General features: G+C 34.9%; 1 protein-coding gene across 1 annotated transcript in view; it reads left to right on the forward strand.

Moving 5' to 3' along the window:
- Positions 1-23,883, forward strand: part of LOC136416250 (pikachurin-like) — a 124,547-nt gene that overhangs the window by 15,305 nt on the left and 85,359 nt on the right. Inside the window, exon 2 of the mRNA XM_066401342.1 lies at positions 12,131-12,247. Within this exon, the coding sequence (XP_066257439.1) occupies positions 12,131-12,247 (117 nt within the window). The remainder of the gene's footprint in view (positions 1-12,130; positions 12,248-23,883) is intronic.

Below are 23,883 nucleotides of genomic sequence, written 5' to 3' on the forward strand. Positions count from 1 at the left end.
CTACATTAACCCACGCTGACATTCTCTAAGCTGAGTGTTGATAAACAAAGGCTTTAAGAAAAGCAGTTTACTCAAAAGAGAAGAAAATAAATTTCAAGAACAGCCCTTTCATAAAGTCGGTAATAGATAGTTTTTAAGCACAATATAACTCCTAAAGTACTTTAACGTTGTAGCCCGTGCTTGGATTTTAAACAGCTTACTTGTATGGATCGGTGGCTGCTCTGTGGTAATTAAAGTGAGATTAATGGTTTCCATTATGCACTTGAGAATAAATATTTCGCTTGAAGTTTAAAAAAAAAATGTAATTAGTCCCTTAAAGTGATTAACTTTACGAGGTTTTTATTTTAGTAGTTATCCGGCTTCAGAAAAATTTTGGCTACGCCCCTGCTATCTCTCATACAAACAAACAATCCATTCTCTAGGCTCTCCACGGGGATTCTGTTATGTGTATTTTTCTTATTTGCCGCCCTCATGTGCCTTAGGGTATTTAATACAAAAGTTTGGGGAGAAAGAAATCTAATTATAAGACCTACATTTTGAGGTGTAACTACTAAGGCAAACACGAAGAGCCATTGATGAATGCACGAGAAGAGCAAAGCTGCATCCCCAATAGCATTCAAGAGTGTTTATGATCCGATTTGTGCTATTTAGCAAGATTTAACGATTCTTTAATTAACTCTTATTGCCTGGATTTTAATTAGGGCTTCGTAGGCGTACTGAGAATTTATTCAGTGGGAGTTAAAGTAGAATTTATAAAGTGCATTTTAATGAGGGAGTATAAAAGGCCAAATCATGTGTTTGTTTTTCTGCATACAAAGTAAGTGAGGGAGGTGAACAAATTGGAAAAATGCAGGAGTTGGCACCACCATAAACCAAATCGGCAAGAATATCGAAAAGGAGTTTACTAAGTGAAGAATGTCATCTATTTGTCTTTTCATGGAAATTGTATTCTTGATGGATGAAGTATAGATTGGTCTGTTAATAGTTATTAGTTGGGTGCTTACACACTATATCAATATTAATGAAAATTGGAAGCTTATCTCCAATATAACTTTTACGGCCAATCAGAAAATATATCAACTGCCTGGCAACTTTGCTAGTTAAATAAAGAGATAATGAATACTGTGCAGGGTGTTTGAAGTCTTGTGATTTTATTTTTAAACAGTGACTAACCACCTTAAATGAAGCTGATTAAACTAAAAACATAATAGAAGTTTCACAATAACAGCGATATGATTTTGCGATTGATCAATTAACGTTCGTCAATAATCTGTTTTCTTGGAAGTTGTCGCTCTCTTGAACCTGTCTTCGAATTGTCGTCGCAGCTGCTTCAACACACTTTTAAAAATTATCGACATCACCTATTTCATTGGTGTATACCATATTCTTCATAAGGCCCTATAAATAAAGATCCATGGGAGTCAAATCGGGTGGTCGAGGTGGAATAGACTAGGACACCACGAGCAATCAATCGATCTCCAAAGACATCGTTGAAATGCTGGCAAGCTAAATGATTAAAGTAGTAGATGGGGAGGGGGCATCTTGTAAAAACCACATTTGTCGACGTACACCTAAAGGAAGCTATTCTAAGAATTCTTGAAAATGATTTTGCAAAAAAAGTAATCACATCCGATTAATCGATTTGCCAGCACAAAAGGGCCAATAAGTTGTCCTTTCATCACTTTGGCTCAAACGTTTATTGAAACTCTATGTTGGGAATGGTTACGACGGACAGAATATGGATTATTGGCCGCCCAAGTTGAGTATATGAGAGTTGTTTATGCTATTGTGTATAAACATTACTTCATCGGTAGCCAATACAAAATTGGAAAAGTTTGGAATTTGGCAGTTTTTCAGGTTATAAAGCCTGCACATTTTGTATGTCGAAACTGTACAGGGATGGTTCGTATATTTAGATACGTTTGGTACTTTTAATATAAAAAATCTTTAAGTATATAAGTTGTAGGATTTATTTTCAATCGTTAGAAAATGTTAGGTAACACAACAGATGAATATTGCAAAGTTGGAAAAGGACACAAAATCGGCAAATTTATAATGGAACACCCTGTATATTTTATAAAAATCGAATACACCTTTACTTTCAGATTTAAAAAATATATAACATGTTGAAAATTGGCTCAGCCTATTTCGTGGTATTTGCATTGAAAAAACAAGGCTATATTGTTTTTCCAAATCGCAATGGCCACGAATAAGCAAATGGATCGAAGGTCATTAGTAATTATGATTTATTCGGCTATCGTACTTTCTTCATTTCATCCGTGAAATGGGTTATATAGAAGAAGAAAAGTTTGAAGTAACGAAGTCTATACAGAAGGAAGTCAACATTTGGGGGATTTAATAGAAGGAATCCAAACAAGTATCGATTCATTCAGTGAACATCTTGAATTTATTTGCAGTGCTTTGTTGAAGTTAAATGAAGATTACAGGAAATATGTTGAAAATAATGGCGAACACATTCAGCACTTGTGAATTTTGAATTTTCGTACATTATTTATTAAAAAAATGTTTATCTTAGTTCCATGGATTACAATGCAATTCGTTTATGTTAGTCCTAAATTAATTTATTATTTCCAAGATGAAAATGATTAATTAATAATAATTAATAATGACGTTCGGTCCATTTGTTTATCCATGACAAATGCGATTTAGAATAACAATATAATTCCGATTTTTGAACGCAAATACCGCGTAAACGGCTAAACCACATGTCAACATGTTATGATGTATTTTAAATCAGAAAATAAAAGTCTATTCAATTTTTATCATGGTGTTTTCGGTTTAACCGACTTCTTTTAAAGTGGTTAATCACTTCAACCACCCTGTATAATAACAGAAATTGTATACGAGGATAGTCCCACAAGTACCCGACCTAACATATTGATGGCGATTTTTTTGTTAAAAATTTACCTGTATTATAAAGACTTAATCTTAAAAAGCTAAAATGTCTAAAGTTTGAGGCTACGTTAGTTTGTGTTTGTTTTGGAGCCGTTTTTAGTGAACGCTCTTAGAGATTTTGTGAACATAGAAAAAATTGGTTATCAACACGTGATTCATTTGAACGATCTTAGGTCATCTAATATCAAAGTGAAGTTAGACTCTACTCTGTGGGAATATGGTCCTTCGTTAACAACTGTAAATTATTGGGTGGTTGTAGAAGCTTCCAAGACGAAGAGTGGTCAAGCAGTGGTCTACTCAATGAGGTGACCACTCCAGAAAATGTGGTGAATATTCACAAAACTTTACTCGAAAACGGACGGCTAAAGTTGCTCGAGCTAGCAGACATGATAAGTATTTCCAAAAAAAATTGTACAACACAACCGAACAATTAGATATGAAAAAGTTGTGCGCAAGATGGGTGCTGTGGTTACTCATAATTGAACAAAAACAGCGCCGTGAGGATGTTTCAAGTACAAAGTTTCGCAGTGATAAAGCCGAATTTTTGCGTCGATTGATAACCATGGATGAAACACGGGTCTATAATTTCACATCTGAGACGAAAGGAGCAGTCAAAAAACAATGGACTCAAAAGGGAGAATCGGCTCCATAGAAGGCGAAAATCGTTCTATCTGTAGCGAAGGTGATGGCGTCAGTTTTTTAGGATGCACGTGGGGTCATTTTTATTGACTATCTTCCTAAAGGAAAAATAATGAACGGAGAATATACAAATTTATTGCAGTATTTGAACGAAGAAATTAGTAAAAAGCGACCGCATCTGGCGAAAAAGAAAGTCTTGTTTCATCAAGACAACGAACCAGTCCACACTTCCGTCATCACGATGGCCAAAATCAATTAACTTGGTTACGAACTTTTTTCTCATCCGCTCTATTCGCCAGATTTAGCTCCCTTAGATTACTTTCTATTTCTAAACTTGAAAAATGGCTCGGTGGAAAGACATTTGCCAATAATGAAGAGGTGGAGTTCGAGGTTGATCCTATTTTGAAACATTCGAAGCTTGTTACTGCGAGGATAAACAGGGTATAGAAGCCATAGTACATTGTTGGGAAAAATGTGGCAATCTCAAAGGAGACTATGTTGAGAAATAATGTGATATTTCCTAATTTTTTTTTTCTTTAAGCGTTATGTCGGATGCTTCTGGGACTGTCCTTGTACTAAATAGATAATACCCATAGGAATGATGAAATCACAGTACGTCATTGACTAAATTCTCTATTTTCATGGAAATTATTTTTTTGGCAAAGATACCAGAATGTTGATCTTTTTTCCCTAAAAATACAAAACAGAGATCAAAAAGCCGACAGAGATATATCTTACTAAATAAAAAATTGAGACGGTGGCATTAACAAATTGCTGGAATTAAATCAAGAAGGGATGCTCATTTTTCGCCTCCATTATTCTTCCACTCGTATAAAGAAAACATTATAAGAAAAACGTACTTACCTCAGTTGTCTATCTCGAGGGAAATCGACAGAAAGCTTTGGCTACATATTCCTATATTTAAAAAATGGTATTGTTAGTAAAAAATTGATATTAATAGTCTATTCCTGGGCACAAACTGTATACTCTCCTCAAGCAAATAAATCGTTACAGGACTAAATAATAGATCATTGATCAAGATGATCGTCTTCTCAGTCGAATCATTTTTCAAACACACCCACTTAAAAAGAGCCCTTTTTACGTGCCAAAGAACTACCTACTTTCCTTAAGCGGTCCTTTTTCATTTGGGATTTTCCATGATATCCCCGAGATGTTTCAAAGCAATCGTTTTTTGAATAGGAGAACCGAAGTTTGTTTACTGTATTTGACTCACCTCAGTATTAAAGAAGATAACTGCGAATAAAATCGTGGAAAAAGCAATAAACCCAGAAGCCCCATGATGTTAAATTATAGTGATGGCTAAAGGTTGCAAAACGTAATAGCTTTATCCCAGAGCCAGGATCTTATCAGACGTCATAAGTATGGATAACGAGTCTCTCGGGTCTAATCAGCTTTGCTGTGAGACTTAAAAAGAGGTTAAGGTAAGATTAGTCCTCGAGGACGATGTATTGTAAACGATGTCCTGGAGGAAAGCCGATATTGCTTCGTGTTTTTGTTATTGTTCCTAAATCAACCGTTGTTTTTGGTTCTCTAATTTTCTATATGGGCGGCAAGGGAATGAAAGTTACCATGAGAAATAGATTTTTATTGTGGTTCGAAGTCATCGAGTTGTCCAACTTCTGTACCGAATACGAACCTAATTCAGTGAAAGCAAAGTATTGTATTAATTAAGATGCAGTAACAAATGTAGCGAAAGTGAACCCCAGTGTGATGTAATTCAAAATCATTAACATCTCATTGCAACTTTCTCCTTTTACAACGTGGTTGTAACATATTTGAACTACGACGTTTCGGTTTTCGGCAACCATCATCAACACTTCATGGGCGCATCTTGAATTTTCACATTTTTAAATTCACCTTTTTTTAGTTACGATGATGTGTCCCATGTTAAGATTCAGTTTTGCAGTTTGGTGTAAATATTTAAAACAATCTGTTTCTGCAAAGGGTGTCTTGGAAATAAAATAAAAAATCAGGAAATAAAGAAAATTGTGAGAGATTCTCGAAGGGTTTATCCTCTACTTCCAACCAAAGCTCTATGCACTTTCTTAAATTTCGCATTGATTTTGAAGCGTTCCTTCTCATTTTGTTCCTTAAAGTTGTGCTGATCCTCCTTCGCAGCTTATCTGCAGTCAAATTGTCTGCGTAAATGTATGGTTCAATTATCATATCGGCATTATAGAAAAGGAAAAATTGCGACGATGAGATGTCAATCATTTTGAATTACCTCACCAAATAAGCAAAGGGAAAAATAAAAATTTTCATCGCAAATTTTAGTCTCTTTCGGAAGGGCACGTTCTTGAACTCCAAATTACGCAACATTGCCCCAATATAACCGAGCTCATATTTTTTATGGTTATCGAGACTCTCATGGTTGAGGTCGAGAAACGGGCACCCTGCATACATTTTAGAGTTACATTCTCCGAAATATTTGCCAGTTTCGCACATGTTGGATGGTGAAAGCCATGGTTTTCTTCCTTTTCTTTATCGCAACACTATGTATATCGCCTGAAAATAATTCTTTCACTAGTCGCTGTGGGATTTTCCTTTAAATTATGCAGTTTGTTTTTATTCGGCAAATGCTTTTGCGCCGTTTCAGGGAGAAGGCTTCGGAGAGCATTACAACATCTTTCGCAATCTAATCCTCATCCGAAAACACATCCATCAGTGACCATCAAGTCCTCGTCTGCTGATTCTATAAGAAACTTTTCAGCTCTATTATGTCTCTTTCTGAATTAAAATTCGATCTTTTTGCTAATTTCCTGGCTCCTTTGATGCCGGAAGGTCGCCGGAAACGACTCAAATTGTGCACCAATACAATAATCAATTTTGCAACGCACCAGGACCCCGAGCGAGAATATTGGTCAATGCATAGGCAGGAACGTAACAATTAATTACGCCACGCAAAAGTAATTTGATTAAAAAAAGCTTTGTCACCTGAAAACCTTTCGATAACGCTAAATGGTAATGACCTCACGTGTACGCCGAAGGAATGATAAAGCATGGAATGCAACTATCTCGACATCGATGGAAACGTGTGAAATAAACTTCCTTACCTACCATGACGGTAAAAGCCGTCATCGGCAGGGAACGTGTTAAGATCGGTATTAACTTGAGCAGAACTTTGCAGTATAATGTTCCAGGCGAGCATTACGTTACAATGCTCTTATTCTTGGCGCCGCGAATGCTTGTTTTGAATGCTTACCTCAACAGTGCTACATTCATTTTAAGACGGTTAATCGTTTCTGAAGTGACAGATTTGGAAGCGGTTAATGCTGTTTTCATGCTTGTGGGATATTTTAATCAAAAGAAGAAAAAGGAAAAACAATGGTGGCAGGAAAATTTATGTAGGCAAGGAAGTGTTTTTTTATGTAGACACTACACAATTCACAAAATTTAAATGCTACATTTTTCAGATTGTAGAAAGTATCCAGCGTATAGAATACCCTTAATTTTTTCACAACACCCAGTATACACTGTTTTCAACTTTCTTTTAATTTTTTTTGTTGCAATTGGTTCTTACATCAAACTTGTGACCTGAAAAAAAATATGTGTATACCCCGGTACTTTATTTTTGGGCTATAAGCTTTCAACATCTGCGGGAAGCAGTGACATACTTCGTTTCTCAGAATCTATACGAATAATCACTTTTTTTGTGAAAAGTTACATATGATTTTCTTGAAGTTCCTTAACCCGCCTTGGTACTACTCCGATTTTATTGTTGCCGATTCTTACCCACATTTTCGTTTTTGACTTTAAAATGCGTGCAGCGCTTCACTGTTTTTATTATACGTAAATGCAACATTTCCATATTGTAGAACAACACTCAGGAAATATACTCTAAAATCGTTAGCTCATCACAACTTTTCAAGGCCCGGCAAATTTGATTTACGGTTCTTACCGAAAGAAAATTATGAATTGTAAGCTAGGAATTATACTACTATAGCTTCAAACGTGTTTTTTAAGTTGCAGAAAACCCTACCTCGAAACAGTGGAAGATGTAGGGAAAAGCCGGCTTCCGGGCACAGCGCTGTACTTGCCGGCTATTTGCCCGCCACCGTTAAAGTGTCTAGAAGTTTTTAAAAGGGAGAAATGTTTAATATTGTAGGGGATAAAGTGTAATTTACCTATGCCTCCCAGCTATAATGCACATACATATCTGAAAGACCAAGAGAGAAAATCTCAAATCGCATATTTGCAGTGTTTGCAACTCGCTAAACCGAGTAACAATTGGAGAAATACAGCATAATTTTATTTGCTCTCAATACCACTTCAGGACAATTCAAGCACAAAGCATAACCTGGTATAGCTTTCGCATTTGCATTCATTCAATTCATTTAACCTACAATTAAATGAGCTTCAAATTTGCATTTAAAACACAACATCCTCCTCTGAAAGCTACGCTTTATATTTCACACCTAAGCGGCGAAAAAGACAAACTAAAGAGCTAATGGAAACGAGGAAAATACGAATAGTTAAAAATTCAACAACCTCAGGGTCGTATTTCATTCTATGCGAGTGGAATTTAAAAATGTCACCGCATTTTGAAACTAAAAATGCCTCTGTTAGTGGATACGAGCGCATTGTTATGAAATATACATTAGACTCTTTTCTAGCTATAAATTTTCCGGGCTGAAATTATGTTTTGCATTGGTGACACTTGATATTTTTGACCCAGCTGTAAGATATGGGAGAAAATCTCAAATCAAAACATGGAAGTAGATAAAGAATCAGTCATTAGGAAAGAGCAACGTCGGTTACAAATGATACAAAAATGGGGGTGTGAGAACGCCAAACTCAACTTTTTTTATTGCTCCTCGAACTTTATCAATGTCGAGGGCCTGATAAGGGTCAGACAGTGAGGGAATATACGCTTTAAAGTAGCGTTAACGTCACTTATTGTAAATAAGAATCAAAGGAATGGGAGCCGAAAATTAAAATTGATTGTCGCCTCTGGATATAAAGCATACATATTGGGTTTGGGGAGAAAAATGTAGAGATATACGCTCTTATTGCTCGAAAACAAGAACAAAATTGTTGAATTTATTATTATTTTCACAATAGATCAAGAAAGTACATTATGTCTTACAACAAATTTCTAGCAGCCAACAAATCCCTTATTGATATGCTTTATTACACTATGATCCAAGTCTAGTTGCAGCTAATAGAATTTATGGTGATCCTGGTGAAGGGTGCTTTGCATCATAGGACTAAAAGGGATTTCAAAGTCCTTACTGTATGATGTGAATAGGCAACCAGTCTGCCGGATTTAATCAGTTTTGTTATAGGGCTTATGGAAAGTATTGCAGAGGGATTCGTTAACGCCATGTCCCTTTCAACTCGGAATTTCCATTATAAAAATTTTCTTTTCTTATTGTTGGTGCTAATTTGGTCCTGCATTGAGTAAATTAAGGAAATATTTTCCAGATTTCCGGAGCAATTTAGAAGACAAAAGAATGCTTAACCGAAGTCTTTTGCTTTTGCATTTCCGCCATTCGACAAAATGAAATATGTCTGCTGGAATATTAAAAGGTCTATAAATAAGGTATTACATACTTTATATATACCTATATTGCCCGTCTTTCTATGAAGTGTCTCGAAAAAGCTAATGTTGCTGTTTTTCTTTGGCCACCCCGTTCCCCAGACTTATCCCCAGTCGAACATGTGTGAGACATGACAGGGAGAAAGCTTAATAACCTTTCCCGGCGACTAGAGACCCTGGATCAACTAAGACGTGAAATTTTAGTGATATGGAACACCATGACTCAGGAGGGAATCAATAACTTCATCCGAAACATGCCGAGATGAGTGGCTGAGTGTGCAAATTTACGAGGGAAACCCACACATTATTAACCCCACGGTGTGTAATACAACTGCAAATAAGCCTAAACTTTAAAGAAATATTTATATTATATAGTTAATAAATATTTGTATACCAAAATTTAACCATAAAAATAGTTTTTTTTTATGTTCGGATTTTTTTGATAAGAAGTATGTAATCCCGATAAAAATCAAATGTAGTTCCTCTTTGTTACCATAGCTTCAGGTAAACCGAACATGTAAACGTTTATTTGTGTCTACCTTCGTGATACTTTCATCCTTTTATGGAGTAGTTACTGCTAATAAAGCGCTGGTGTATGGAAGAGGAGACACACATAAAGGGCAAAAACACAAATAACCTCCCCAGGGTAAAAATTAGCAGGACGAACGTGAGCGATTATTTGTCATATGACAGTTAAGGTAGTTAAGCGAAAGAAATATCGTTTAACGTCGGTTCATCAAAGTTTATTTTCGTAGTCGGCTTAGAAATATTATTTAGCCCTTAGGAGAAAAAATGATGTGAACACATAATAACACACACGTATATGATAAAATGCTTCTATCCCTATGAGGATATTTAGATAAAGCCAATTAGGATAAAGAACGGTGAAATCAGAAAAGGCCTAATTTATAATTAAATTGAATAAAAATTATTGTTCGAATCCGTGCATTTATAATACTATATTAAGTCTCAAGAACGTTAAGGAAGCAATTCCGAGGGAGTCCAGTCCAGTACCTATTCACGAAGTCTGAACTTCGTTGGAAACGCTTTTAGCCCGAGGAAACACGTTATTTAATGTTGGAGTCTACATCAAAGAATTTCTGGAAACTACTTTCAATGACAAATATTACACTTCTTGCTTGTATATGGACGGATATTTAATTTCAGCTACTACCCATACGAAATCTTTTAAAATTTCACGCTGTCCTGCGGATTTTTCTTCGTGAGACACCATTTTCAATGAATACACGAGAGTGACATACACAACAACTTATATTTTGTAAAATGTAACGTGAATTTAATTAAAAACTTGATTTTGGGCCATAAAAATGACTTCGGTTGGATGGAAGTAAGTAGTACCTAGTAGTTCCAAATAGTACTATTTGTTGTAAGTTCCACTGATGAATTTTACGGGATGAAGGTAGTTTAATTTCGGGGTCCAAAGTATCCTAATTTTATGACTTTTTCAACATATGAAGTTTTAGTTCATAATTTGTTTATAAGCTTTTTCATTTAAAACAGTTTCAACTACCACAACTATCATTAGCTGAGGTATAATTTAAAATTTAAAGAATCAGCATCAAGCGCGTTTAGACAAATTAAATTAGGACTTACCAGAGGTAAATTAACTTTATCTATTCTAATTCAACAGAAGATTTATTTTCTGGGCGAAATAGTTTAAGTTTGGAATTTTTAGTGTTTACGTAAACACTAAACTTAAAATATCTATTCTACTTATCTAACTACTAGCTTTACTGTATTCTCAATTGTAAATATCAGATGATTTGGCGATACCACTAAAATTTAATCAAAATTAATCAAAATGAAAAAAAAATTAGGTAAAATTTGTTAACAAACCAATAAAATTTTAATGTTCAAAATTGAACTCACAATATTAGTACTTTCTCACAAGTGCAATTGAAATACTTGAAAAAAGTCACTTATGTTATACTGCAATCATTGTAATTAAATTTGACGGAGCATTATGAGCAACGAAAGAATAAAGAGCCATCCAACCAATCTCCCTGAGTGCCGAAGCATTCTGGGATACCTGAACATTCAGCAAGTTCGACTCTTGAGAAATACAGGTGTTTACACTACTACGTAGCAAACTATTCAAAGTCCTCTTATATCTTGAAAGGTGTTGAATTTCTCTGTAGAAGCTTCGAACCACATTTTAGTTAAAAAACCAATTTCCGGGCTTCGCTTTGCTTAGAAAATTAAACATTTCAATCGATGCAGGAAAGGAGTTTTAAAACATTGGAATATAATCATTTTACAACAATGTTTTAAAAACTACTTTAGGAACTGTACCAGCTATCCGTTTGCTGAAGGATTTCTGACTTTAAACTCTTCTGCAGTCTTCAAGAACTCTATGAAACTTCCTCAACAAGATTAAATAAAGCTAAGTTCAGCTAACGTTCTCTAGAAGCTTGAAAAACTGTTTTTTATTCAATTGAATTCTTGAATTAGGCTTGAACTTTAAATCGCTTTCCCTGTAGCCAAGAGAGCAGAAAAGCTACTCAGATCGATGAAGGAGGGGTATTATCAAACAATGGATTGTAATTACCGTTGTACAGTCTTAAATTGATCGCATTTTTAAGAATTTAAAACGTAAACTTCAAACATTTTAGCAAACTCTTCATTCGCAAAACTCGGCTTGGATCAACAGTCAAAGGGCGCAATGGATTTTGATTCGAAACAACGCTGTTTGACCTCAAACTTTAACTCGTATTCTCGTTTACTGCAAAAAAAAAGAAAAACATTCAAATCGATAAAGGAGAGGGATGATCAAACCACCGTACAATATCGAAAATTAACTTTCCAACTTTTCCATATAAATGCTGATGTGTAATATTTTCATCCCACCAGTGAGCCTTGATAAATATACGAGTACATTCGGATGGAGTAGTGCATTCAGAAGTTCTGCTTTTGTAAGGCCGATAAGGACAAAAGTTTGCGAACGATCCTACATAACGAAACGAACTTGCTTAACAGTTTTCAACTTTGTTTCAGGACGATGCGGTCATGGGAGCCCCTGCGAGCAGATCTGTTTCGAACTTCACGATGGGATGTATGAATGCGATTGCAGAGACGGGTTTATACTTCGAGCTGATGGATATAGTTGTGCAGGTACGTCACTACTACCTTACTTTGGATTTTGCATTCATTTTAGATGCATATTTAATTAAAATTAAAATAAGAGACGAACATACAGGGTAATTCCAGAGTTGGAGTTATTCTTTCACCAGCGAATAACTTCAAAAAACAAGACTTTCTTCCCTTTTTTAAATAAAACTTTGACACTCTGTATCTCTGCCGATGTTGATATTTCGAAAAAGCGCCAAAGGAAAAAAATCCTTTTTTTGAAGCCCTATTCGCCGGTAAAAGGATAACTCCAACTTTGGAAGCACCCTGTAGGAGCTAAAAGAAGAATTGATGTTACCGTTATAAGTGGCAGACACTCTCCTTCTTTTTTCCTTCCAATGGTAGTCTGAGAGACTTCAGTTTTCCTTTTCTCCTCTCTTGCCTCAATTGACTTGGCCAGGCTCGATAGACCTTCCTATTCTGGACCACTTTTGCATCGAAATTATGTTGTATACAGGGCATTTGAAATATTCTGATTCTATATACTCAGACAAAAATATTGTGTATTTTATTTTAAGTCATCATTTTTATTTTTGTTTCTTTTTCGCACTTTTTGTCTTTTCATCACCAGATACCTTGCACTCAAAGGTTTTATGTATGATTTAATTTATTTTGGACAAAATAACGTTCAGAGATAGCTTTTATAGCTGAATACGCCATAGTGTTAGAAATTACAATTATAGCACAAACCTATCATAGTGGGACCTCTTGTTTGTTGTTGTGAGAACGACGTTTCCAGTGATTTAGTTCTTGTTTCTGTAGTTTCGATGAGTGAAATGCCGCATTTAAGTGAGTTAGTTTCTGTTAAAATTGTTACTTTAACTAATGGGGGCTGCAGACAAGAAGATATTGCGTGGAGATTGCTTATCCATCAATCGACTGTTTCTCATATAGCAAAAACATGCAATGCGTACTACTAGAGAATACCAAAAGCGGCCTGGTCAAGGACTTAAGAGATGTACAACGCCGAGAGATGATCAATATTTGAGATCGCAATCCTTGCGAAACCACTCACTTACTGCTCCGTATCTGGAAAATGAATTACTTATTACTAGACAAATCAACGTCAGTGTTAAAACAGTAATAAGATAAGGAGGAACAAAGAAGATCGGTTTAACTCTGCAACGTCCTGCTAGAGTCCATAGACTTATGCCACGTGACAAAGTCAGATAGTCACAATTTGCAAGAGCCCATGCTAGTTGGAATGAACAACAATGGGGAAAAATCCTTTTTACAGATGAAACAAGAATACAATTATGGGAGTCAGTTGAATGTGGTCGAGTATACAGAAGGTCTGGAGAACGGTTTTCAGAATGTAACCTTTACAAAACATTAGCTTTGGCTACGGTTCTATTATGCCTTAGGCTTAGGCATTAGTTGGGACAGTCGCACGGAACTTGTTGAGGTAAATTAAAGAATGAATTTGCCAAAAATGATGCCAGATTCACTGAGTACAATAACTTTGTGCTAATGCCTGATAATGATGGCGTTCATGCCGCGAGAGCAGTGATCTTGTACCTTGAGAATGTTGGAATTGAGGCACTAGAGTGGCCACCAATTAGTCCTGACGCTAATCCCATAGAACGTCTATGGGACATCCTGAAGCGACATATACGAGCACGAGATCTAGTTCCTAATTAAATTGTGGAATTATTGTAAGAATTGCTCCACAGGAAGAATGGAATCCAATTCCGCAAGGATCCATCAAAGATCTTTTGAGAAGCATGCTTAGGAGGATGCAGGCTATAGCTAGGGCTAGAGAAGGGAATACTAAGTACTAAATTGTTATTTTCTTGTTTTAGAATCTTATTGTATTGTCGTCATTTTTACTCCTTCTAATTAAGTTTTATAACTAAAATCAGGCCGTTTTATTAATTCCTCTATGAGTTTATTGCAATGCTTTAACTTGTAATTTACTTGACTACAACATACGCAAAATACTACAGTGCAAGGCATCTAGTAACAAAAAAAAACAAAAAGTGCCAAAGGAAGCAAGAAATCAATTAAATAGTGACTTAAAATGAAATATGCAATATTTTTGTCTGTGAGTGTATTTAATAATTGATTAACTGTCTCAAAAGAAGGCAAAAAACCAAAAACAATATAACGAAGTTGCATAACATGGAAGATATGATTTTCTAAACAATTTATCAATTTTTTTCTGTCTTCATGTATTCACGAATTATTCATCAGTTATCTGGCTGCTATCAGTAGTTTTTCACATTTGTCGTGCTATATCACGTGTTGTTAGTCACTACATCGCTTTGATATTTCAATTTAACTTAATAAACTAACAAATTTAACTAATGAAAGTGTAAACTTATGACTCAACGCATTAATTCAGAATACGTTAATTTGTTAATTTATGGAAAGACATACCAAAATTCTGGTGCCGCAAGCTGGATTCGACTGATAATAAGTTTTGGATGCAGAAAAAGAAGGGCTAAACTTTGTCGGGGAAGATTCGTTCACGAAAACTCGAAAAATATCCTTCATTCAGGTTGTGTGGGCAACACTATGAGAACCAATTGTACCCTTTTTATGTACAATCAGTGCAATTTTTGCAACCAGACAATCATTTTCTACGTTTAGAATTTTGTAAGTAGTTTCTACAAAATCCGATGAAACTCTAAACTTTTAGAATTTTGTATTGGTTTCTGATGACGCAATGCTTGTACACAATGGCATAAACAGCTCTGATAATACTCATACCTGGGCAATCGATAATTCGTTTTATGTTCATTGTAACTATTTCCGGGATAGATTTTCAATAAACGCTTCAATCGGACTGGTGAACGAACAACTTATTTGCCCTTTTATGTTGCCACATCAATCAACCGGGTATGATTTTTTTCCCAAAATTGTTTATAATTTTCAACAGATTCCTTTACCTGTGCCTCGATAGGTATGGTTTTTACAAAATGGCGCATCCTCTCAGTTTAATCATTTAATACGCCAGTATTTGAATGGTGCAGTTGGAACCCAATACCATGGCCTCTTCGCTCACCCGATTTGACACTCCTCGATTTCTATTTATGAGGAACTTATAAGGAACGTGGTGTACACCAAAGAACCACGTGATCTTGAAGATCTTGGTAACCGTTTGAAGCAGCTTGAAATACTGCTGCAGATTTAAGACGATTCAAAGACAGTGCCGATCCTGGGTACGTTGAGTGAAAGTTTCCATTCAGCAACAGCCTTACTACTTCGTACAACTACTCAAAGTTAGATAGTGAGCATTTACTTAAAACTAGGTTATTGAAAATTGTTAACTGATAATTTGTTTAAAAATGAGATCTCGGTCATTATGTACCTTAATTATGGTTTTTTTGGTTTGATCAACTTCTTTTGAAGTGGTTAATTACCCCTAATAATAAAATCGCAACATTTCAAACACCCTGCATATATTTTATAAGTTCGAGGTGAATAGTTCCTCATTTATCTTATTTTTTTGGGAATAACGCTTCTCACACCAGTAGGGTTTATTGGAGTGGTGTAAATACACACTATTTTGAGTTAAAACTAACTGAGAATAATATATACCTTTACTAAGGGTCCGGATGAACACCTTTGTTAACGTTTCAATGACGAATTTGCTATCGTCTTTAGAACCTAAGAAAAATGGGTAGAAAGAGAGAAATACGGAACGGTAATATATAAATTGTGCCAAACACTGAAATTGCTGTTCTCAATAGCTGTGAAATGATCATTTTTTAGTACGAGTCATGTCATCATTCCAAAAGATTGGTTTTAAGCAATTGCTTGGTCCTTGATCATTGTGCCTAATTTAACATATCTTTTTTTTAAATTTAAGTTTCTTTATCGGTGATTACTCTATGTGGTATTTGTTAAAGTTTACTTTATTTTTATGTTTAAATGTGGACTGCTCGTTCCAGCTTACGTAACTAACTATTATTTATGCTTATTAGAATGCTTATTAGACAAGGGGTCACACATCGATTTTTATTAAGTAAATAAAATTTATTCGCTTTTGCGGATTTTTCGCTTCTTTGATAATGGTTCGTCGATAACGATGCAAGCATCGTTTCATTTAATTCTGTGGCCATTATCAAAAGGGTGCTGGTATATAGGGTGTTAGGGAAATAACTGTCGTAAATTTAACCAATGATTAAGAACATCACTTTGAATAAAAAAGTTCCTTATATGAGGGATCGCAAATACAACCATTTCCCCGGAAAATCAAAAAATGATGTCGTTTCGATCTGCCTTTAAATTATTGTTGTTATCTCTAATTAGCATAACACGTTACGTTACACATTTTAGACCGCTCACATCTGACTGAAAAACACAAATTTATTATTGTTTTTGCTACATTAAATGTTCGAAATCTTCACCATTTGAGTCTATGCATGCTCCACTCCGGGTACTTCTTGTCGAACTCTCTTGAACAAAGTTCAAAATTTGTTCTTCGACTTCAGAACCAACTTCCCACTGTCGATCTCGTCCTTGATATGTAGGAATAACGCTACCTGTACCCAGAAGCCTTTGGGAAACTTGCACAAATGTTTGTCGAGCTGGAAGTTTTGTTTCTGGATAGCGATTACCGTAAATGCGCCCAGCTTCTTCAGAATTCTGTGACGCCTCTCCATAAATCAAAAGCACGTCACGACACTCGCGTAAAGAATACATTGTCGTGTAGGTACCGTTAATAAGTCGGAATAAAATCACTTAAAGCTCGCCCAAATTAACTTTACGGATGATACTGACAAAAGATGTATTCAGCGAGAACTGAATCACGTTAAAATATTAAAAGTATGGAAGGACACACAGTCCATGACAAAACTGAAAAATAAGGGTGGCTTTATCTTGTCCCTTCTCGATGGTCCCTAATGGGCTCCACTTGTCCATGGCGCCAGGCACCTTTGTACAGGATCAGATTCGAGATAAGATGGGATAAAAAGCAGATGACCACAACATAACGCAGATGGCTCATGTACCATTGAGGAACCAAGTCTACCTGTTTACTGCGCATGCCTTCACCCGCAAGTGCCTTATCGCTTCATCCGCAAAGTGGGCGAGCGACCCTACGAAGGGCCACAAAAAACAATCAAAACAAAAACAAACTTCTCTTCCTCCCTCACGTTCAGTGCGGCGTTGCCGTTTACGTTTATTTTTACCGCTTAAGTTATTAATTAAGTTTTCAATCGCTTTTAGTAATGTTGTTGTTGAATAATTTTGAGTCTTTTGTTGCATGTCAAATAATCAACATCTGTCAAGTACATTTTTCCACATTTTAAAGCTTGTCATAGCTTTTCGGTTACCAACTTTGACATTTTTTTTCGAAAAAACCATTAGGTTTTCGACCCCTGTTGTAAGGAACTTTCATGTTCAAAATGATGTTCTTAATCGTTGGTTAAATTAACGAAAGTTATTCCCTTAACATCCTGTATATTTAAGCCATGAAATTCTCCATTTTTGATGTAGTCTTAGTGTTCGTTAATTGTCTGTCTTAAGGGTCTACCTGTTTCGTCAATATAACATTCCTTGTGAATGTGAGAAATTTTGCTTTAAATCTTCTTTCTAACACTGAATTTATTTTCTAATCGTTTGATATGATCTGATATATCTCTATGTAAGGAATAAAAAGGTTTGTGATAAATATATTTTGATTTTGCCTTATTATAGGTAGTGCAAAATTTTGATCAAAATCTCCATATATCAACGAATTATTTATCTGATCGGCTACTTTCAGTAAATTTTCCCACTTGTCATGTTATGCCATTCATTATGCTGTCTGTTATCATTACATTGTTTTCGTTCAGCATAAATAATTATTACAATTATTATGTCCTGAATACGTCGAGAGAGCCTATCAAGAGAACAGGGCGTCAAATAAATGGGATAAACATTATTTATATTTTTATGGTGTTTTATAGTTTCCATAGTAAAAATGATAATGGCGTTTGTATCGGTGCCCTTAGAATATCCAGACTCAGTTCCAATTCATATAATTTTATTAAAGTTTACTATTTCTGGATATAATAATTTGTCATTTCAAACATATTAAAACGGGACATGTCTCAAAAATAAATAAAGTGCTCAAATTTGTTATAATTCCAGCACTTCCAATGAACATGCCAAATAAATCATTGATTTTATGTACGTACATCAAAGTTAATTAAATAATTAAATTAGCTGCATTCAACACCAAATAGCGCTAATTAGCACGTTTGGTGTATATTTGTTGATCCTTTGAGGCATGTTATTAAAGCACGAGCATTTCGTATCTGTTTGAATATGTTAAGACAGCTCAAGAATTGGTGAGACATAAATTTGAGTTAAGAGACTGAATTTTTCTCTTTTATTCCCTTTCCGATGATACGAAACTAAAATTTTTCAAATTAGGCTTAATTCTTGATTGTCGCTCTTAAAGAATAGCCCCTGTGGGCGGGGCGGGGGTTAGCTTTTTAATTTTAAACGGTTACCCCCATTTTTTTACAGGCTCGGATAATACAGCTAAAGCAAGAAGAATTTGTCCGAAAGATTTTTTCGATTCATGGTAGAAAACGCTGTAATTAACGAAATTCAATTCGTATCTTAAATGGCAACCTTAACTTTTAAAAAATTTCTATGGTAATTAAATGTGATGAATAAACAATAACGTAAACAAATAAAACATCTACTTTTAAACGTTCCGTTGTTAATGCCGCTTCACGATGGAGTATTTGACCGTAGAAGAGAAAATCGAAATAGTTTTGATGTATGGAGAGACTGATAGGCATTTAGATAATGCTATCAATCTCTACGCTCAGCGTTTTACTGAAAGACCACGATCCCGGCCTTCTTTCTACCGTGTGCGATTAAAACATTTATTAATGAAGGGACTGTAAATCAGAAGAAAAGAAGTCGCTCAGCTACTGTACGCGGAGAAAACAATCAAATTGCAGTCCTAGGTGCTGTGGCTATTAATCCCCAAGTGAGCACAAGAGAAATATCAGGATTATCAGGAGTTTCTCATGCGAGTGTGTGGCGAATGCTGAGGATGCACAGGTTTCATCCTTTTCATATCTCTTTTTACCAATAGCTTCATGAAGAAGATTTTCAAAATTGTTTAGACTTTTGTGAGTTGGCATCTGGATAGACAGAATGAAATCCCAATTTTTTCCGTTGTGTATTATTTTCTGATGAGCCATCGTTTGCAAATCATGGCACAGTTAATAGGCATAACATGCATTGCTGGAGGGTTGAACATCCGCATTGGCTTCGACAATTTGAGCACCAGCGTCTTGGGACTGTCAACGTGTGGTGTGGAATCATTGGCAATAAACTTATCGGTCCCCACGTATTTAAAAGTAATTTAAATGGTGAAATGTACCGGAATATTTTGGAAAATGAACTGCCCACATTACTCGAGGACTTAAATTTATTTGTGCGTCAGAACATGTGGTTTCAACATGACGATTTTCGGTTCGGGCTCACTATTCTGTGGTTGCACGGGAAGCCTTAATCGTAATTTTAACGGTCGATGCATCGGCAGATCTGGTCCGGTGAATTGGCCTGCTAGATCACAAGATCTTACTTCACCGGATTTTTTTTGTGGGCATGTTTCAAAGAACAGGTTTATAAAGAAATACCAACGTGACGTGAGGATATGATTCTGCGAATTATAAACGCTTATGTGAATACTTCAAAAGACACACTTCGTAGATGTGAAGAGTCCTTTAAAACACGGATAAATAAGAGCAATGAAGTTAGGAGACACCATTTTGAATATTTACTTTAAATAAACGCTATATAAAAATTCACGTTTTCATTCATTTTACAGAAGATATCATGAAACCTTTCGGTAAATGAGAAGTGAAAGAGAAATTGAGATTCGTTAATTATAGCATGATTAATTATAGTTTTGTATCATGAATTGGAAAAGATATTTTAGACAAATTTTTCTTATTTTTAGCCATATTATCCGAATTGGGGAAAAAAAATTGGGGTTGCCATGTGTAACTAAAAAGTTTATCACCACATCGCTCATATGGGGTTTCAACTTTAACACCAAAATATTTCCCTCCTAGAATAATTAAAGTTTGCTACTAAACATTTCTTTATAGGATGCTTAGTTTTCTAGATATTTCGATATTCTAGGTTAAATGTTACACCCTGTATGAAGTTACGTCTATACTATTATCCGGTGTTCTCCTATATTTAAAATCAATCTGCAGTCATTTCTAAACTTGCTCAATAGAAGAAATTTCTAAGTTCTCTCGTTTCAAATCATATAATAATTAGAGTTCTCTCATTAAATTGTCTGTAGCCTGCAGCACGTTTGATCGAAGTCTTCGATCTTCTTTATTTCGTCTCGATATCATATACATTAGTGGAAACTATTGAAACTCACATAAGGCGTTGGAATTTCATTATTTAGATTTTTGTCTACGCTTTCGTATTTCTAGATGAACATTCCAAAGTAAGAAATGAATTCGAGGAAGTCATTTCAACAAATGCAGCGAATAAAGCTTCTTTTGATGCCAGCTTCTAGACTTTTAATAGAAAATAGACCTTTTAGTAATTATTTATGATGAAATTGGTTTGTTCATGAAAAAATTAACTATCGCACCATAATAGTTCTTTACATCAAAATAAAAGAAAAAATTGACTGATTCATTCGATTCATATTCTTCAACATGTGTGATCTAGTCCGACAATATTTTGAGGTATAATTTTAATTTACACTATTGTCCATAAGTATTTGCCCACCCCAGTATTTTTTAATTTTAAGAATAGTGGATGAAATAATAAAGAAAGAACAATATATTCAGAAATTTTAAAGAAACAAATGTTACCCTTTGGACGTCGTATTATCGGGCAGAAATTTGTTTGTCAACAGGACAATGATCTGAAACACAATTCCAAACTGTACAAATCTTATTTGAATCGATTAAAAACCGAAAATAAACTTAAGGTGAATGAGTGGCCACCACAATCGCCTGACCTCAATCCCATTGAATTATTGTGGGATGAACTCGACAGAAGGATAAGAAACGAGTGTCCATCATCTCAGGAATCCCTGTGGAGGATGTTGCTAGAAGCATGTCGTTTAATATCAAGTAAAACGCTAATAAAGTTACTTGAAAGAATGCCACGGTTATGTGCAGCAGTTATAAAAAATCAAGATGATCATTGACAAGGCCAATGTTTAAGACTAAGTTTGGAAATAAAGGCAATTTATATTCAAAATGAATTTTAAATAATATCTATAGTAAACTTTAAGATATAATGTGATTAGATAAAAATTTTGAGGTGGGCAAATACTTATGGACGGTAGTATATATGGAGGTGCTTCGAAAGCGTAACAGTGCAAATTTATAGGACGGAAGGGAGAACTAAAATGTTTATTGAGTGCATACTCGTGCACTTTTTTTATTAATAGTAACTCTAGATATTAACTTGAACCAGTCGCATCCGTTTTGTACGTTGAAGTAAAAAACCTTTATGGAACCGCTATAACTTTTATGTATCAAGGAGACACTCAGAAATAATCTAAAAGGTCTATTTCTTCTATTTTTTACTTTTTGCAAACGATTTTGTATATGAGTATACGACATCGAGATAAGGCTGATTCATAACACTTTTTTTCCATACAAAGAACTTTTTTCGAGTGGAAACAACAATTTATAGCTAATTTATGTTCAATTAGTCACACGTATTATTGTTTAGGTGGGAATATTCGTGCACAAATTCGGAAGCCTAGACGAAAATTGAAATTCCAGCGCTTGATATGAGTTCGAGTTATTTATTACGTAATTAATATAATTGAAAGGTACACCATGAAGTTGTTGAATTCTACATGAAGAATTTATAATCTAGTTCCTATTATCTTAACATAGGTACAAAGGGATAATCGAAAAGATTTTTTATGAGTTTAAAGGCCAAAAACAGGGAATATGTGCTCTATGCAAGTTAATTCCTGAAAATATTAATTTATTAACATTTCTCCTTCTAAGTCTTCACGTTTCGTATACAATTGTTACACAAGGTGATTTTCAAACAGCCATCAAAAATTAAAGTTAATTCCCATTTTTCAGCTTTTGAAGGGGGAGGGATTCTTCATATAAGAATGCCTACATAAATGTCTCGTTAAATACAAACAACCGCAATGTCTAGGGATATTTCCTTTTTTTACTTAATTTTTTTTAATTAAATTTTTCAAAAATAATAAAAATAATTCGATTATAAAAAAAAAGATAAATACATATTTGGTTATTTTTGTTCTTTTTTTTAACCAAAGTGTTGTTGAGCACAAATTGAAAAGCAATCCAATTTCCTATCAACAAACAAGTTTTTTCATTATTTACGTACTATTTAACTGAGTTTGTATTTTATTTTTTACTAAATTTATAACTGTTTTTCTAAAAAACTAATCGATAGATTTTTAATCACAATACACCATTCAATGTTTTAAAATACCTTTTATTAGAGGTGTAACTTGATCCATGTTGCAATTTAAAACAAACGGCCATTTTACGCTATCGGTGACGTAAGCATCGCTTGAAAATATAAACAAATGCAAAAAGATAGTATTTTTTGTCCTATTTAATGCTGTTTTTGATTTTTAAAGAAATAGTACATTGTTAAAAAGTTAACAGGGGGGAGACAATTTAGAGCCGCACGGTATATATCACGTTATGAGGTCTGTTCCCTTGTTTAACCTCTATATTGAGTTTGATGTTTCAGAAATAAAAATCTGTGCTTCTCACTAATCAATTCCGGACATTTTGCAAAAATCTACACAGTAGATGTGTGGGTTAAAAAATATCATCTTAAAAAATCTGTAATTCTTCGGCGATTTAGGACACGAATTTCAGAGTGTTTCACGTATTTTTAATATTCAACTCTCGCACATTTTAGTTCACCGTTTATTTTCATTTGTCAATTTTTTCCTTCCCAAGTTCTGAAACCAGCAGCGGATTTGTCACCGCACCATTAACAAGGGTGTTCGTCCTAGACCTTAGTAAAGGGTAAACAGTATTCTCACTTAATTTCCACTGAAAATAGTGTGCAATTCCACCGCTACAATTACCCCCGCTCCTGAATGGGGCCTTATTGCCAAAAAGTAAAAAAAATAATGAACAATTCGCTTCGAACGTATAGAACATATTTAAATGACATCGCGTCCTTTATGGCCTTGTATAAAATGGAAATAACATTTTGGCCTTTTTTGAATCCTCAGACGAAAAATCTCCTATGAGACATTCTGATTTGTACCATTTGTTTCTAATAGCGAAACACGGGACCGAATTAAAGCAATTTTCCTCGATGTTGCTCTTTTAAAACAAGAATTCCGCTAGTGCCGCCCTACCAATGAGGGCTCGCAGAAGTTATGCCAGCTTTTGCTTAAACTTTTATTAAAGGGCAATGAAACTGAACAGGCTGTAAAAGTAATGATTGAACTCTTATGGAGCTATACAGGCGAAACTGCTTTTCGCGCGAGAGACGCTGCGATTTGTTCCATTACCACCGCAACTGCCGATCCCAAAACGTTCTTATTATATTATTCATGCTTTACAACTTGGCTCTTTGAATAGTGAATATTCCGCTCATAGGAAAAACTTGTTTTCCCGAAAAAGATTTCTCAGACGGAGAAACTAGCTCCGAACGGGCTG

This window comes from Euwallacea similis, chromosome 22, assembly GCF_039881205.1.
Source record: "Euwallacea similis isolate ESF13 chromosome 22, ESF131.1, whole genome shotgun sequence".
Taxonomy (NCBI): domain Eukaryota; kingdom Metazoa; phylum Arthropoda; class Insecta; order Coleoptera; family Curculionidae; genus Euwallacea; species Euwallacea similis.